The 19,250-nt window shown below is 37.8% G+C and overlaps 1 protein-coding gene across 2 annotated transcripts in view; it reads right to left on the bottom strand.

Annotated features, from left to right (window-relative positions):
* The window catches only part of LOC106053814 (four and a half LIM domains protein 2-like), a 176,410-nt gene that overhangs the window by 146,936 nt on the left and 10,224 nt on the right, over positions 1–19,250 (bottom strand). Inside the window, exon 1 of one of the 2 annotated variants that reach the window (XM_056032847.1) lies at positions 17,877–18,202. The exons of the other annotated variant lie outside the window; for it this stretch is intronic. Coding sequence (XP_055888822.1) covers positions 17,877–17,963 — 87 coding nt within the window. The 5' untranslated portion in view covers positions 17,964–18,202. Of the gene's footprint in view, positions 1–17,876; positions 18,203–19,250 lie in introns of those variants that run through there. 2 annotated transcript variants of the gene reach the window in all.

Raw genomic sequence — 19,250 nt, 5'->3', positions numbered from 1 at the left:
TAACTCTATCTATCTATCTATCTATCTATCTATCTATCTATCTATCTAACTCTCTCTATCTATCTATCTATCTATCTATCTATCTATCTATCTATCTATCTATCTATCTATCTATCTATCTATCTATCTATCTATCTTCCTATCTATCTAACTCACTCTCTCTCTCTCTATGTATCTATCTATCTATGTATCTATCTATCTATCTATCTATCTATCTATCTATCTATCTAACTCTCTATCTATCTATCTATCTATCTATCTATCTATCTATCTATCTATCTATCTATCTAACTCACTCTCTCTCTCTCTCTATGTATCTATCTATTCTATCTATCTATCTATCTATCTATCTATCTATCTATCTATCTATCTATCTATCTATCTATCTAACTCTCTATCTATCTATCTATCTATCTATCTATCTATCTATCTATCTATCTATCTATCTATCTATCTATATCTTTTTCTACAAACAAGTACAAACAAATACAAACTACAAATAAGTAGGCCGTCAATCTACAAACTACAAATCTACAAACCAATATTAAGTAAAAACAATTAAAAATACAAATAAGCCTCCCAACTTTAAACGAGTGCAAACTCTAGACTTCCGCAAATTACAAAGAAGAAAAAAAAAACATTTTGTCATGTAATTTATTTGTAATAGAGAGAGAATACCAATAACTTTATGGTGCAATTGGAAATATTTTAACTAATTGTTTGTTTTTTTATGTAGCGCAATTTCATGCTTCAAGCTTGCTCAATGCGCTATAGTCCAATCACCAGTTTGGGGAAAGTGTGTGTATCTAGGAGAAAGGCTTCCGTGGTGGTTTTTCAAAAGCTAATAAATAAAAAAAAAGAGTTTCTTGACCGGAATTCGAAATCGAAGACATTGATAGAAGAATGGTCCTCTAGCCACTGAGCTAGACAAGTGCTTATGAATATAGAATGTTTTAAAGTTCTCTATTGTTAGTTTCAAATTTTAAGGCAACGACTTAACGCTCTACACAAGGCCTATTTCAACTTAGTTAGTACTGTCTCTGTATAAAACCAAAAAAAAAATAACTACAACTAATTGATAAAATAATCTATTTTTTAATTGATTGATATGAATAATTGTGCAAAGTTTCAACTTGATCCAAGAATGGCAAAAGGGAGAAATAACCTGTACAAAACGTGTACCAGACAGACAGACAGACAGAATGATTTGATATACGCTTTGTAAAATGATGTACAAAATAAGACCAGGATTTTGACGGTTTCATCCTCAAGACAACAAGCTCCAGGCTTGACCTCCACACAAACGTGACCCAGTCCGGTCAGAACGACCTACTTCGTTGCTAGCCCAGTGCCTTAAAACTAAAAAGTGCAGTGTCTCTTTAAGTGAAGGTGGCATGGACGATGAGTGACACGGGGGAGGCGGGGACAAAACTCATGTCTGCGTCCTTTATCCAGAGCTCAGTGCGTCACAAGTGAACTTTAATTTCCCTCTAGTTGACTTAAAACTTCAAGCAGCTTTGTGACAGAGAGAGATTATTATTATTTTTTAGGCAGGGGAAGGGGTGGGCGATACAAAAAGCAAAGCAGCAGGCAACATGAGGCTGCCTGGTCGTGCGGTTTGCGCGCTGGACTGTCGTTCAGATTTATCGATGTTCCAGGGTTCAAACCCTGCCCGCTCCCATCCCACGTCGTCATGCGGGAGGTTTGGACTAGGAAGTAATTATCTTCAACTCTGAATGAACATCCGAAACATGTAAAACATTTTACAAACAAACATTTATTCAAAAGAAAACGACCTAAGCAACAGAAACATACGATATTTTAGGTATTATACTCATTTTTGCGCCCCCTTGGCTTCGTTCCCCAGGTCGACTGCCCCACTCGCCCTTACTTCGGTACGCAACTGGAAGTGTGAAAATATCAAGACTGATAAGCAGGGGAGGAGATAAAAGGAGATGGATCCAGAAGAAGTAAAATTCTTTTTAATTTTAGAGGATTATCCTCAAGAGAAAGGAGCTAGACTTCTCAGAGAGTGGCAGGAGATGAATCGCGTGATATCGAAGCGCGCCCCCAACAATCAAACAGCTCAAAGAGTATCTACTGTAAGAGAACTTCATAACTGAACCGAACGGGAACGCCGCTTCTGATAGTAACATACCTGTGAGCACCGCGCCTCGCCACGTTATTTAATTGACATGGTTTATTGTTACATTGTAGAACAATCCAGCAATGAACGCCAGAAGAAAAGGCTTATTAGAGGCAAGTCTACAAAAATCTTTGTGATAAATAAAAACAGAGCAGATCGTGCTGTCGCTACGGCTTTATCTCATGTGTACCTTGACAGCTTTATGATCAGTGAACACTGAAAACTAGGTTTCTAAGTTCATTGTGGAATTGAAAGTTGGACATTTCTATAATGTAACAAGCACGAGAGCTTATAGAGAAGCCAGGAGGCAATAAAACATAGAGATAAAGCGAACCAGCTGAAGCAAAGTCAATTTTTTTCATTCCTCGCTTGTAATCGTCTTTGCAATGTGAATATTGGACTCAATATTTCAAGTTAAATTACGTTGTTGTTGTTTTTTTTTTTTCGTCATCAAACTCCATTTGAGTCAGGGCTTCAGAGGTTCAAATCTTCTCTTGCAAAATTTGAAAATCCTCCCGGGCCCCCACTTGAAGGGGACCCCAAATGAGTGTCCGAAATGTGTTTTTTTTTTTACATTAAATATTACGCCATGTCACAGTCTTAGTTGACATTGCATGATCTAAAGTTCACGTCATGTTAAGAGTTTAAAAGACACGTGGAATTCCTGATGTAGAAAACAGGAAGTAGAATGAATAAAGTTGACTTTGAGTGCAGTCAGTCAAGTCAAGCAGTCAAGTTAAGTCAAGTCAGTTAGGTCAAGTGTTATCCTTTGGACCGAGTGGTCAAGTAATATTTTAGTCCGCAACGGACAGTAGCGACTTAGAAAAGTCTGTAGTAATTTCAGTTAGAAAGTAACTTGTGGGCAGTTGTTGCCAGTGGTCTTTCTGAGACATATATTAGTTGATCTATATTTCTGCACAGTGTTACCCGCTGAGATGCGGACGTGATTTGTAACTAACATATATTGGATACATTTGATACCGCTGTTATGCGGATAGGATTGTTTATTATTTCTTGACTTGTAGCACTAACAAGGAGTGCGTGTATTATTATTGTAGTAAAATAAACTTTATATTTATCTGCTGAAACGGACTTAAGTCAGTTTATAGTATTTGTCTTGTCACGTGTCAAGAGTACTTCAGGAAGCAAGAACCCAGCATTACACGACATTCGCATTTTGCAGCCTTACACCATTTAACATTCATTTACAATTACGCCATTATCTCATGTCATGATGTCGAAAGTCAAGCTCCCCGGGCCCCCTAATCCCTAACTACGCCACTGGGCCATGTTCCAGGGCTTTGCAAAGAGTGTAGAACAGGCTTTGAGTCAGTGACCACCATAATATGTGTTGCCCTCAAATATCTCTCGCCCAGTCGAGAGTCAATGACTTTTAAGGCTTCACTGATCGACATGGCCTCGTCAACGAAATCTACCACCTGGTCCAAAGATTTTAACTAAATCAGAGTCAAGAAACTCATAAAGCAATTATCAATTAATTTCTTCAAGTTCATACAGGCTTGTAATTCTATTTTACAAAATATTTTCAGTCCCATTTCAAAAACGGAGGAAGGACTAGGAACTATGTTCATATTCTCTCCCTCCGCATTTTCCTTATTCTTATATTTAGACCTATTTACTTTACGCTAGACAGGAGCAGGGGAAACGCGGTAAAGTGGTATCTTAAACAATGAAACCACTTTACAAAACTAAGCAAATCGACTCGAAGAAATCGTAATAGTGTCTCCTAAGACAGCAACTGGGTGTTACAAGAATACGTTTATTCATCATTTGTCAGGCTGAGCCGACGTCTGCTCCTGCACTGGCAGACGTGAACAAGAGCATGAATTGCTAGCTTTGCAGGTTTATGAAATAGAGATGTTCTTGATAAACTTAATGAAAAGGTCGCTACAGTGAACTTTAATGTTGCCAACTACAAATAAAATTTAGCTTTTAACGTTAAAATTTAGAAAATTTTGATTTTGTGTTGCTAGAAAATGCACAAAATTATCATTTAACGTTAAATAAAAAGCATAGCTTATCAACACTTCTATTCTGCACACCGGATACAACAAGCTAGCTAGTTATAGTTTTTCCGCCATAGATGACAAATCTCTAATAACAAGTGTATGTGTCTGTTTACTTGTGTGTGTTTTGTCGGATCTATTCTATTTGGTTTTATTGTTTTGTATAAAGGTATTTCAAAATGTATAGCTCAATAAAGCAAAGTAATCAAAAATGTGTGCAATTCAGAGAAATGATCTTGCCCGAAACCCAAGCTCGTCCTTGACATTGAGAGTACCCCAAAGTTCACCTGTACATTGCGAGCATAAGGTTGTAACCAGCTGGTAAATTGTTTTTGAAATACTTCACCGCAACTGTAACTCCTGACGACAACATAATTAGCTGCGCGCGCTAAATTCTTGTTGACATTTTGTATGTTCGCCCAGATTCAGCAATCTGTTTTACTTTAGCTTTTAAACACAACCTGATTTTTTTTTTTTTCTTTCCCTAGTCTTGATTGTTCGTTATTTTTTTAAGCAGAAGATTTGGCAGCAGAGTGGCTCTTGCTTGATAAATAGTTGGCCTCACTTTAAACTGCATGTAGATAAAACTTTGAGAACGATTACATTTGTTTTGTATTAGTTTGTTTTTTTTCCAGTCAGTTTTTCGTAAATAAATACGAATTTCGAATTTAAAATTCACATTAGCCGACTAGTGTTGGCATTGAAATTGGGCCACAGTATCAGCTGTGGCTCAATCAAATGCAGCTGTGGCTCAATAAAATTCAGATGTGGCTCAATAAAATTCAGATGTGGCTCAATAAAATGCAGCTGTGGCTCAATAAAATTCAGATGTGGCTCAATAAAATGCAGCTGTGGCTCAATAACATTCAGCTGTGGCTCAATAAAATTCATCTGTGGCTCAATAAAATGCAGCTGTGGCAAAATAAAATTCCGATATGGCTCAAAAAATTCCGATATGGCTCAATAAAATGCAGCTGTGGCTCAATAAAATGCGGATGTGGCTCAATAAAATGCAGCTGTGGCTCAATAAAATTCCGATATGGCTCAATAAAATTCATCTGTGGCTCAATAAAATGCGGCTGTGGCTCAATAAAATGCAGCTGTGGCTCAATAAAATTCCGATATGTCTCAATAAAATGCAGCTGCGGCTCAATAAAATGCGGCTGCGGCTCAATAAAATGCAGCTGTGGCTCAATAAAATGCGGCTGTGGCTCAATAAAATGCAGCTGTGGCTCAATAAAATTCCGATATGGCTCAATAAAATTCAGCTGTGGCTCAATAAAATTCATCTGTGGCTCAATAAAATGCAGCTGTGGCTCAATAAAATTCCGATATGGCTCAATAAAATGCAGCTGTGGCTCAATAAAATGCAGCTGTGGCTCAATAAAATGCAGCTGTGGCTCAATAAAATGCCTCTGAGTCTAACCAACCCAAAGGCGTTTGGTCGTTATGCTGTTCACATAACACCCTTGTTAACAGTCGGCCATGAAAACAGATGAACCCCATCCCACCCTCCTAGATCGTACGGTCTGCTAGGGTACCTTTACCTAACGTTATCTGATCATTATAAACAATAATAATAATTTTAATTATAAAATTATAATCTTGGTTAAGAGATTATGGTTATCAGAAGACGTATGATCTCTAGAGAGGAATGGAGAAAAGCGGTTGACAAATCTTGTGTGGTGCCCCAACGGTCCAACAGATTAATAAGAATGCCCAATGCCCATTACAACCTGCTGCTGTTTCCGAGATGCCGTACTCTGATTCGAATTATAGATATTCATTTAAACCTAACACTTTCCCATCTAGAGGCTGTTTCTTCATCTCATTTTCTTCCTTGACAGAAAACATTCATATCAAGCAGAAAACAACAACATCAACACCGAAGCGGTCTTACTAGCAGTTCAACGTCAAACAAAAGAGAAGAAAACAAATGTCGAAACTGATTTTTTCTTCTTTTTTTTTTTTTTTGTTCCCTCGCTGCTGAAAGATGAAATCTTGTACAAATGTTGTTCCGTACTTCATATCTATATAAAGTTAATATTTGGGTTCAAATGTTTCTATGTCAAAGGTTAACAATCACGAGGCCAGCACAATGGCCGACGCTTTAACTTTCCCACAACTGAGGTCAGGTCAATGAATTCAAGGACTAATTTCAGATCTTCAAATCCTGAATCTAAGTTCACATAGGTTTGGACCTGAGACCATTCTAATTCTAATAATGGGCAAAGAAGCTAGAGAAACAAGTTTAAGAATGACAACAACCTCAGACTGTGACAATTACAGATTTTTTGTCCAGCTTTTATACACAAATTTAATTTTTGTTTTTATACTGTACTAAAAAAAATAACTCACTTTTTTTTTCATTAACATTAAATTGTTAGTCTAAAATGGTGCCAACCTCCGGCACTACGCCAAACAGCAGAGTTCCTTACCAGGGCACTACAGGAGACCTAGGTCTCCCTGCCTTGTCACCAATTGGAGTTCATCTCAGGTGCCAACCTCCGGCACTACGCCAAACAGCAGAGTTCCTTACCATGGCACTACAGGAGACCTAGGTCTCCCTGCCTTGTCACCAATTGGAGTTCATCTCAGGTGCCAACCTCCGGCACTACGCCAAACAGCAGAGTTCCTTACCAGGGCACTACAGGAGACCTAGGTCTCCCTGCCTTGTCACCAATTGGAGTTCATCTCAGGTGCCAACCTCCGGCACTACGCCAAACAGCAGAGTTCCTTACCAGGGCACTACAGGAGACCTAGGTCTCCCTGCCTTGTCACCAATTGGAGTTCATCTCAGGTGCCAACCTCCAATTTGTAAATATACTAAAAGGATTTTAAAGTTTGGGGTAACAACTAAAATTTCGAAAGACAAAAGAAACCATACAGTCCTAGACGACTGTTTAATTCAGTGTGTAGGCCTATATTAACATACCGCGTTTTAATACCACATTTTAATGTTAATATCATATAGTAATATAATACTTTATATCATACCAATATCATATTTGAATACCATATCTCAATATCATATTATTATATTATCATACAATCTCTTTACACATGTCTAGAAGTGTCTTGTCTGAAAGGGGATACGTTATTGACTTTACCGAATTCAAATTGTTTCGTTTCCCAAAAAAACTAGTCATGCGTAATAAAAACTTGATTTTAATCTTCTGGTGTGACTCTAAAATGCAGGGACATTGTCAACAACGACAGTGAGAAGAAACAGTCGTATTATGAATATAAGCTATAGACTGATTGACACTAGAAAGAAAAAAAAAACTGACACTCTACAGACTACGAATCAAACAGGAACTAATCTACGGAATTGTGTCAAAAACCTAGATGTAAAAATATGATTTTTGAAAACAAAATGTAAGGGAGATTATTCAAGGATAAAGTGACTAGACAAATATGTTTGTTTCGTATTTGTGAGAGGGAAATGAGTCAAGCTTTTGAATGTTATTAACACAGACCTATATATATTATACCTAGACTGGACTTGGAGATCACTAACACGACACAAACACGCCGTGAAAAACACAAAAAGCTGAGACAAGGCGTTGTTTTGTAAAGCAGATATAAGAAGTAAAGTGTTGATGTTTGTCTTTAACCGAAACATATACAATACACAATATAAAGTGTAGATCTAGATATTAGATGTAGTAATCCGAGTAATTGAACATCGAAAATAAAAGAGTAGGCTTACTCTCGTCTCATAATTATTACTTTGCAATTTTTAGATACCGGTACATAATCAAGATCTAGGTAATTAATCTATTTAAATGTACAATCTAAAATCATAAGACAATTATAATAAATCAATCTAGGATTTTCGAAACATGAGCTCAATGGAAACTAACATGAAATGGCTTTATATCACAGATTGGCGTAAATATATAGTTCTGTGATTGATATTAATAATATCTCATTCTATTTAAAAACCTTAAAACGGTATTGCATTATTTCCAAACTTTGAAAACTAAAACTGTGAGCTGATCATTATCGGATAAGAACTTGTTTCCGTTTTCCAGTCGATGTATAAGATATATAGGTCTGTGGTTATTAAGATGCCAACTCAGAGACAATGGTTGTGTGGCATAGAGGAGTAACTTCACTGGTAGATGTTGGGAAGCTATTGACATTATTGTTTTTAAAAATGTGTTCATGCATTCTTAGCCTTTTTAAAAACAATAGTAAACGTATTTGGTAAACCTTTTGAAACTAGTAAATATTAATAAATACATTTATATAACAAAAAACAACAAAAACATTTTATAGAAAAGTTTCTGAAAAAAGCAGATACCTATTTCTTTTAATTGGCATTCTAATATCTATACATAGGATTGTTTTAGGTTGATTTATTTATTGTAGGTAACTAAACATTCTGACAGTTAAACCGACAGCCCTTGAACTATTTTAAATCAACTCGGAAACCATGGTTTACTACCCAATCATGGACCTGTTCTGGCCAAATAGTCGTTAAGTTCGTGTCTCTAATTGCTGCTCCTCTTGAGCTAATTTTTTGTTTTAGTCCCGATCTAGACTAACACTTAAAATAATGTCATTAGCGAAACATATATTAGAGTCACGTGGTGTGCGCGTCAAGGTCTCAAGAGAAGTGTAAACAGGAAGTTTATTTATACATTGACTTCTCGTAGCATCGAGTTTTGTACATAGAAGATAGACAGGGAGTAGGGGAGTTAATTAGTAATGAAAATCTTATTCCATTTCCGCTACGAGTAACTATATATAGATGACACAATCTTATTTCGGTGTCCAAAAATCAGTTTGCTTAGTCTACAAGTTTCAAGCTTTATGCAAAGTCTAATGTATAAAATGCATTGCTAGTAGCCCTCGGAACGCAGCCTGGGAATCACCGAGGTTGCCATAGTAAATATCCCTGAATCTCACGACACACTCGCTTTTAGTAAGTGCAGGTGCTGAATAAAATTCTTTTTTTTAATATCGATAACTGCTCCCAAAAATATTGGCTTTATTCATATTTTACGATATCTAAAGCATTTCTTTCAAAATGATTGAAATATATTTTTTCTGCGCTATTTTGTTGGCGCTATTTTGTCCGCGCTATTTTGTCGGGGTACCCCCCCCCCTCCAAAATGTGCGCCTCGGCTTACATAGGCATTTCTCGGTTCTAAAACATTTTTCTACTGATTCTACTTTTTTATTGAAATCCGGAATGGTCGAAGTGTGCGGTGAAGCGAAACAAAATATTTGTAGGATCTGTTTAGGAGACGAATTAGGGACTCGAGCGACTCGGGGGGGGGGGGGATTATAGAATTGAGTCAGACGGAGGAGAGAGAAGTGGAAAATTATATGTATCAATAATAATCAAAATGTAGTGTCGGCACGTTGAACTATGCAGTGTATTACACAGTGCTAGATAGATCTCATAGCACGTTAAGCACGGGGAGGGGGCATGATGCAAGTTTGCTAGGATTAAAAGAAAAACACTGAGGCTCATTCAATTTCTCCCGAATACAAGACGAATGAATCCCAAAAGTCATCTGTCATGCTATAAGCATAAAAGTAGCGCTATATAAAAGCTATAATAATAATAATCTTCTATGGGGTAAAAAGCTATAATAATAATAATCTTCTATGGGGTAAAACTGGTCGCCCCCCGTCTCCGTTATGTGAATCAAAGGGAATCTTAAAGCGATGCAGATGCTAGGCAGGACATAGCTCTGGACACTAGACCCGCACAATGCGGAGAGAGATGGTAGCAAGACAGGCCATGGAAAACGACGTAGCAATGGATCTAAGCCGGCAATGATAAGCGAACCAAAAGTTTAGAATGACTGGCTACTTCACACAGTCAGATACTGATTTTAGATGTGAAGAATGCATGCGAAAATGCCTATCCAAAATACCTCTCAAAAATACCTCTTCAAAATGCCTCTCTTCTAGCCAAACGAGAGATGTGTCATGGTCGTCTTACCACTTGTTGCTCGGTCGTTGGTTTATAGCTCCAGACAGCTAGAACTAAACCGATGTAGGCGTATTAAGTTCTTTGTATAAACGTTTAAATAAACTTGAGAAGACATCTTTTTAAACAAACGTGAATATAAATTGTATATATAAATATTAACAGATTCAATTTAAACTGAGATATAGATCTAGTAGTAACAAGATGAAATCATATTTAAACAAAATCTAACTCACTACAAAAACTTCCACTCTGCCTGATGTCTCTCGCCTTCTCTCTCGTTCAACTCTCATGAGCATCAGCTCTCTTGTTTATGTTTGTAATGTTATCAGAGCGACTTCAGAGCCTTCATTATGTTTGTAATGCGCCTTGAGCCTTCATTATGTTTGTAATGTTATCAGAGCGCCTTGAGACTTCATTATGTTTGTAATGTTATCAGAGCGCCTTGAGACTTCATTATGTTTGCAATGTTATCATAGTGAGCCTTCATTATGTTTGTAATGTTATCACAGCGCCTTGAGCCTTCATTATGTTTGCAATGTTATCACAGCGCCTTGAGCCTTCATTATGTTTGTAATGTTATCACAGCGACGTGAGACTTCATTATGTTTGTAATGTTATCAGAGCGCCTTGAGCCTTCATTATGTTTGTAATGATATCAGAGCGCCTTGAGCCTTCATTATGTTTGTAATGTTATCAGAGCGCCTTGAGCCTTCATTATGTTTGTAATGTTATCACAGCGCCTTGAGCCTTCATTATGTTTGTAATGTTATCACAGCGCCTTGAGCCTTCATTATGTTTGTAATGTTATCAGAGCGCCTTGAGACTTCATTATGTTTGTAATGTTATCACAGCGACGTGAGCCTTCATTATGTTTGTAATGTTATCACAGCGCCTTGAACCTTCATTATGTTTGTAATGTTATCACAGCGCCTTGAGCCTTCATTATGTTTGTAATGTTATCACAGCGACTTCAGAGCCTTCATTATGTTTGTAATGTTATCAGAGCGCCTTGACTTCATTATATTTGTAATGTTATCAGAGCGCCTTGAGCCTTCATTATGTTTGTAATGTTATCAGAGCGCCTTGAGACTTCATTATGTTTGTAATGTTATCACAGCGACGTGAGCCTTCATTATGTTTGTAATGTTATCACAGCGCCTTGAACCTTCATTATGTTTGTAATGATATCACAGCGACTTGAGACTTCATTATGTTTGTAATGTTATCACAGCGCCTTGAGCCTTCATTATGTTTGTAATGTTATCACAGCGCCTATTAATTATATTATTACTATTACTATCTCTTTTGGTGGACAGAAATCCTTTTTTTCATCACAAGTGTCCAGCCTTTAACTCTTTCTCTCCGTTATTATTTGTCCACGCTTCGAAGTTCTTCTTCTTTTAGCTCATTACTATTTCACTCCCCTGTTATGATTAAGCTTCAATAGCTTTGTTGTTTGTTATCAGAAAATGTTGTATTTGGTATATAATTAAAAGGGGGATGCATGCTGTTTTTTATATAACACAAAGTCAAGTTTATAAAATTAAATTTTAAGTTAATTTAATGAGATCAAATCAACGATGGGATCGTCGATTAGGGAGAGAAAGAGTTAAGTCAATTACCGAGCCCGTTCATGCTGATGTCCTATATGAAGGATTAGCTAAAACTTTGATTATATTCACGACATACTGGGGGACAAAGAGAACTAGAGTAGGGTAGTCATTGACAGGTTGAGAGCCAGTATGCTAAGTTCAAGGACACAGTCGCGAAGCTGATTTTTGTTAATGTCCTCTAAGTCCTATACCTGTCCCCCCCCCCTCACACGAAGAGCTTGAATTAGAAATTCATTTATGTGGATTGGATCGTTTCTCTTCCTGTTCAAGGAAATAGTTGCTACCAAACCTCAGCTCCTCCGTTTTTTGGTTTCTTAGAGGTTATAAAATACAGACGACGTCATGTGGCCAGCACAACGACCAACCTCCTTTATTTTGTTCAGCTAAAGTTAGGTGCCCATTAGAGTTGGGTGGGCTCAGAGGCATCCCAATCTTCACCGAGATTTGAAACCCAGGACCCCAGGCTCGGAAGCCAGGCGCTTAACCACTCAGCCACGGCGCCCTATTTTCAATAAGAGTTATGTGGATTGAGGGACACTGATACTGGCACATTAAATTGCATTTTGTATAGCGTAACTATCAGGCTTTAGCCACGCTCAGTACGCTATGGCCTAATCTCTTCTTGCAGACCAGTGGGGGAGAGGTTTCCGTGCCACAACTCTACTCAAATCGAGGTTCATACTCGAGCAACAATGTTAGGTAGCCAAGAGTTTGTCGTTGTTTTTTTTTTTTTTTGTCACTGTTGGCCCTAGGGGTGATATACATTTGAGACATGCGTTTTCCTGGCCGCATCACTGCATCAAAACGTTGAGCCTAATAAAAAGGAACTTCCGAAGCTTCATTGTTCTCTGTGGGCAGACGTTTCAGTGGGCCGGTTGGCACGTGTCATGAGCCAGATATGGCCCGCGGGCAGTAGTTTGGGCATCAATGCTCGAAGTATTTAACCACCATAGGTAAAAATGGAATAAATAGTACCCTCCCCCCCCCCCCCATTTTATTTTCGAAATGTTTTTCTTATTTATTCTTCTGCATACCCGGGTAACTTTTTTTATACAACTTTCTTCTGTTTGTCTCCTTTTTCACTCTGTCTGCTACAAATATTGAACGCGTTATTTCTCCCACTTCCCATTCTCGGATCATGCTGAAATTATTCATTATCGATGACAACATATAAATTAATTTAAAAAATTGATCAGTTAGTTAGTTAAATAATGGTTATTAACTAGTTTAGTTTGATACTGAAAAAGGGATACACATCTTACAGTATTGAGATATATGACTGTAAATATGGAGTTCTTCCTCTTATATAAACTTTATTGTTGATGTTTTTTTTTTATTATTCTTTTTAAGATCACACAGAAACACACAGAGGCCGGGTGACACCAATCGGACAATTGTATTTGTTTTGCTACAAAGCACAAGTGATACAAAGGCAGTCAAAGTGACAAAATAATAACAATATTAAGGTGAAAACAAATGAAAGGTAATACTAATGTAAGTGGTGACATAAGTTATAATAATAGCAATAATAATGAACAACAATACCGCAAGTATCAGATCACACGATTCACTAGCAGTTACATTAAACAGTGAATTAGTTATGTGTTGCACCTAACTACAATCCAAGCCATCAACATAGTAATACATAATATGAGAATAATGATAACAATAATGTAATCAAGTTATATACCGACATACAGATTTAAATTTCTATAGCAGGATTTAACTTCTGGAAAAAAAAAGGCAGTATTAACTTTAGAATACCGATACATTGAAGTTTTTCAGTATTTTGACAGATCTAGAATTCAAAAGTTCAGCTGATTGTTCAACATCAGGCCTGGGATAATAATACTTATGACCATGCTCGCTCTAGGTTTAAGATCACGTGACTAGCCGCCCGTCAAAAACCAGTGACCGACGAGACGGAGACTTGGAGGTGTTGGTGTGGGGGGGGGGGAATAAGGTGGTAGTAGTATATAGATCCATGTGTCTATGTGTGCCAGTGTGTGTTAAAATAAGGAGAGGTGGGGTGGAAGGGTCCTGGAGTGGAGCCTGGTGACTGACGTTTGGTGAACTTGTATTGATAACAGCCTTGATAAGCTGTCCAAATTAACAATACATTTAAGTCTATAGTTCGGGATGTACTCTTATAATGAAGAAAGCAGTGACTGTATTCATTACTTGCACTGGAAGTAGATAAAAGCGTTTTCACAGTATTTGTTATTGTAAATCAGTGGAGTGGAAATTGTGTGGGCATAAGGGGGAGGGGCTGGGAGGGGAGAGAAAGGTTACTTCAAGTAGATCTATACAGACTTATTGATTACCTCTGAAGACGTGTCCTTAAGCAAAACCGAGAAGAACTGTCAACAAGGCTACGCACAAAACAAACTAAGTTAAGCGACTTAACTTTTTTTTACAAATTGTATCACTATACTGGCCAGAAAGGCCGTGGGGTGGTGCGACCTAAGTGGGATAATTACTATCAAATTACATTAATTACAGGGTTGATTCAGTCAGAAGCAATGACACGAGTCAAACATTAACATATATGATAATATGACCATACACGTAAGTTGTATGAAGGATATACATACAGATAGCGAGAATGAGAGAGAGAGAGAGAGAGAGAGAAGACAAAGTACAATTTTGCTATAGTATAGTGTACAGTAGCTATAGTTTTAGTTCGGTTGTTTTTTTTCTGCTAAGAACGACAGCCTATGTTAATAAAAACAGTAATTGTACGTTCTGTTCTAAGGTTCTGTGATTCAAGTAAAAATAAATATACAGTAATAAAGTAGCAATACACACGAAGCACTGTACTATAACTTACAAATGCTAAAACACAACATAATAAAATACTCAGAAAAACACAAAGATAAAGGCACATTCTTTATTCCGCGTGCTAGGGCAAATTCCTTAATGTTCTCCCTCTTCCATAGTGCTATTAGAGCTTGCAATGGGTTGCCTGAATCAGCCAGAAAAAAAAACAATGATTTTAGCAGAGTAATTAACATTGCACGACTAGATTAACACACGGATTAACGCGGGACGAAATGACCTTCTCTCTTGAAGTAAAAAGTAAAGTTTCCCTTTCAGACCTTACAATCTATAGGGCAGATGATGTAAAGGTCATCTGTTTCTGTGGCCCACGGTTAACGAGGGTGTCATGTGGCAAGCACAACGGCCTGTACGTTTCCTCAACTATCGTCAGGTAACCATTTGAGCTGAGGCGGTGGGGGGGGGTGACCCAGAGGCGCCCTTAAGATCCCGAAATTAAAAATGCCAGTCTTCATCAGGATTCGAGCTTGGAACATCTCGGTTCGGAAATCAAGCGCTTTACCACTCAGCCACCGCGCCTTCCTTTCTTTTAAAGGAAAGTTAGTGAGTTACATGATAAGATAAATTAGGCCTAGGCCCTCTCTTTTAAAGGAACGTCAGTGAGTTACATAATAAGATAAATTAGGCCTAGGCCCTCTCTTTTAAAGGAACGTCAGTGAGTTACATGATAAGATAAATTAGGCCTAGGCCCTCTCTTTTAAGGAACGTCAGTGAGTTACATAATAAGATAAATTAGGCCTAGGCCCTCTCTTTTAAAGGAACGTCAGTGAGTTACATGATAAGATAAATTAGGCCTAGGCCCTCTCTTTTAAAGGAACGTCAGTGAGTTACATGATAAGATAAATTAGGCCTAGGCCCTCTCTTTTAAAGGAACGTCAGTGAGTTACATAATAAGATAAATTAGGCCTAGGCCCTCTCTTTTAAAGGAACGTCAGTGAGTTACATGATAAGATAAATTAGGCCTAGGCCCTCTCTTTTAAGGAACGTCAGTGAGTTACATAATAAGATAAATTAGGCCTAGGCCCTCTCTTTTAAAGGAACGTCAGTGAGTTACATGATAAGATAAATTAGGCCTAGGCCCTCTCTTTTAAAGGAACGTCAGTGAGTTACATGATAAGATAAATTAGGCCTAGGCCCTCTCTTTTAAAGGAACGTCAGTGAGTTACATAATAAGATAAATTAGGCCTAGGCCCTCTCTTTTAAGGAACGTCAGTGAGTTACATAATAAGATAAATTAGGCCTAGGCCCTCTCTTTTAAAGGAACGTCAGTGAGTTACATAATAAGATAAATTAGGCCTAGGCCCTCTCTTTTAAGGAACGTCAGTGAGTTACATAATAAGATAAATTAGGCCTAGGCCCTCTCTTTTAAAGGAACGTCAGTGAGTTACATAATAAGATAAATTAGGCCCTTATTTTTGTGTCGTATAAAGTAAAAAAAATGCTTTATTAAAACTGAAATCATGGCATTGAGTTGAATTATTAAAAAGGCAACATTTTCAGTGAGTTTGGGATAAAAACACGATTCAAGTCAGTGAATAAAATTGCCCACCATTCCGGTAGTCACCATTGATTTAAGACGGCAAAAGGTGAAGTGTTCCTGACAGGAATTTGATTAATGAATGGCGGGATAAAAGGGGAGAGCATCTCTACAACACAGTCGTGGGATATTTACATAGGTCAGTCTGGGAAACTTTAAGTTTTGCTTGTCATATCAAGGTAAAAAGTTTTAATTGAGATTTGGCCTTCGTAGATACACAACAGCTAACTCTTCCGAAGTAAACAGATATAAAATGCAGTGAATTTTTGTGATAGGTAAATTTACATATTAAATGGTTGAGAGCTTTTTGTATAAAATTCTCGACTATATTTCAACTCTGGAAGAAGAAATCAAAAGTTACATGATAGTAAATGTATGTATGCATGCATGTGTACACTTGTGGACTGCCCCCCAACATTGAAAACTTTATGAGCTATTGAAAATCAAATTCTAGAGTCATTCACTTCACGCTCCATTACATTTTTGCAATTAACAGGGGAAATAACAAGCAACAGACTTGTATGTATGGCATTGGCAGGGGACTGAACTCCAATTTAAAACTGAGACTGTTTTCCCACTAATCCGAGTTTGTATTTTGTTTTTTTGTTTTTGTTTTTTTCCCAGACTCCATCAGCTTTGTAAGAGTATTTCTGAACCTCTACGTAGGAAGCTCTTATATCTTGATGTTTGAGAGAGGGGAGAGGAACATGGGAGGATAGACCTACTCGCAAGAAAAAACAAAATGAGGTGATGGTGATTAGAGTTATTTAGAGTAGACACATTGTAGCTTCGTGTGTCTTGTGAAAGTAGCGAAACTGGACTGTTTAGAAGGAAAGAACACTTATGATCGAGGGGGGGGGGAAGGTGAAAGTACTGTTGGCGGATAACCAGACGTAACCAAATGTTAAGCCATGTTGAATGAAGCCGTTATTAGGGTTAAGGAAATTTATAGGTCCACAAATACAAATGTTAACTCTGCCAATGCTCAGTTTTGTAACTACTAAAAGAATGAGTCTGATTTTTTAAAAATTAAGTCACCCTTAAGATTAATTTGTTATTCAATATTAACTCTTTCTCTCCTAATTAACGATACTATCGTTGATTTGACCTTATTAAACTTAATTATTTGGTTTTATAAACTTCAATTTGTGTTATATAAAATAAGGATGCATTTCCCTATAAGTATATACCCAAAGTAACGTTTTCTGATCACAAACAAAAATGTTATTGATGTTCAACTCTTGTTCAATCATACCAGGGTAGAGAATGTGCACATGTGAAAAATGAACAATTCTGTCAGAATGTGGAAAAATAATTACGGAGATAAAGAGTAAAGAAACTAGCTTTTAACCACAGGTTACACATAGTAGTCTTGTTACATTTATAATTCGATAAAAAAAAGGAGGTGTAGACTATACAGGTCAATAACACATTTTGGTTTGTAAATAAAACTTCGTACAATGAGTGAGTGAATTAATATTTGTTTTACATGTTTCAGACGTTACTTCAGAAATAAATATTACTACGTCCTAGCCCCAAACGTTATGCAAGACGTCAGAGGTTAGTTGCGGGCAAATGTTCGAACTGTAGACCACCGAAGCGCACACCACACGACTACCAAAAACTAGATCTAGTAATGTTATTGTTTTGTATTGGTCTACTCGTCTGTTTTTTGTTTCAAACCGGAACAGACCACGCGTTTGAGATTTATATATATAGATTCCTATCCTGTAGTATTTAGACTACGTAAGTAACTTACCGGCGTGACTTCAATAGAATCCACATCGGTCTCCATAACTCCATTTATCTCTCGTGTAATAATCTCTGAATTTATGACATTATCCATTTTCGTAAGAATGCAACTAATAGAAAAACACTTACGATGAAGATAAACAATCTTAAACAGCAATTCTAACAACACTTGAATCTATAACAATGAGTAGGCTATAACAATACACAGTCGTTAGCACAACACAGGCGGGTGTAACAGGTAGATCTACATATCCACTCGGACCTTGTTTATGTTGTTCAAAACTTGTCGCAAATCGGTAGGTACAGATGATTGTGGATGTGTGTACGTGGGTGCGTGTCGCGCGCAATGGTCCACGAAAAAAAAAAAAGAGAGAGAGAGAGGGAGAGAGTGAACGAAATTGCACGATAGGTAGAAGGTAGGCCTAGAAGAAAAAAAAAAGGCACGATTTGTGTGGGCCCACGTCTTACCTGCTTTGCCTCTAATGTTACGTTCCCTAGACGTCCAGGTGTATAGGTGACTGTCAGTGTACTGGTTACAAATAGGTTAAATTGTTTTTTGTTTGTTTGTTTATTGTTTTTTTATTTATAAGGAGGGGAGAGCGGGGAGTGAGAGGGGGTGAAAGGTCGTTATGGTTAACTGAAATATATTGAAGTCAATTCTTCATAATCTACTTAAAGACTTTTATGACAATGTTTTGAAATATAAATGGCGATTACCGTGGCAACGCATAGACCCGCATAGCCTAGAGGGCCTAGACATGGGCGGGGGGGGGGGGGTCTTCTTTAACCAGGGGCGTTGTAACAGTTTCGAGTAGGATTCATTTCGTACAAGCAACTGACTAATATGAGCCCCCATGGGTCATTCAATTAAAAAGAAAATAATAAAAAGATTGTGTTGACTGAAAGATCAAAAACCAAAAGGCAGGTGCCCCAAAGGCAGACATCAAGTAGGGTGGCTTGATGATGTAGAGGCAGATCTACAACAGCTGAAAGTCCGGGCATGGAGACGTAAATCACATGATCAGAATGGAGAGAGGTGTTAAAGCAGGCGAGGGCCCTCCATAGGCTGTAGCGCCTCTGGGATGGGTGGATAACGTAGGGCAGATCTACAACAGATGAAAGTCCGAGCATGGAGACGTAAAGCCCAGGATAGATCAGAATGGAGAGATGTGCTAAAGCAGGCCAGGGCCCTCCATAGGCTGTAGCGCCTCTGGGATGGATGGATGTTGAATGTAAGAATTGACATTAAAACTTCAGGTGAAGGTTATTCTCAGCAAGGAAAACCAGACAAAAGATTTTACCTTTACCTTTTACCTATCCCTTGGTCTGCTGGACCGCTGGGGCGCCACGCAAGATTTGTCGACCGTCTCCCCCCCCCCCC

The sequence above is a fragment of the Biomphalaria glabrata genome, chromosome 6 (genome assembly GCF_947242115.1).
Source record: "Biomphalaria glabrata chromosome 6, xgBioGlab47.1, whole genome shotgun sequence".
Taxonomy (NCBI): Eukaryota; Metazoa; Mollusca; class Gastropoda; family Planorbidae; genus Biomphalaria; species Biomphalaria glabrata.
The sequence above is the reverse complement of the archived record's forward strand: the minus strand, read 5'-3'. Positions and strand labels throughout refer to the sequence as shown.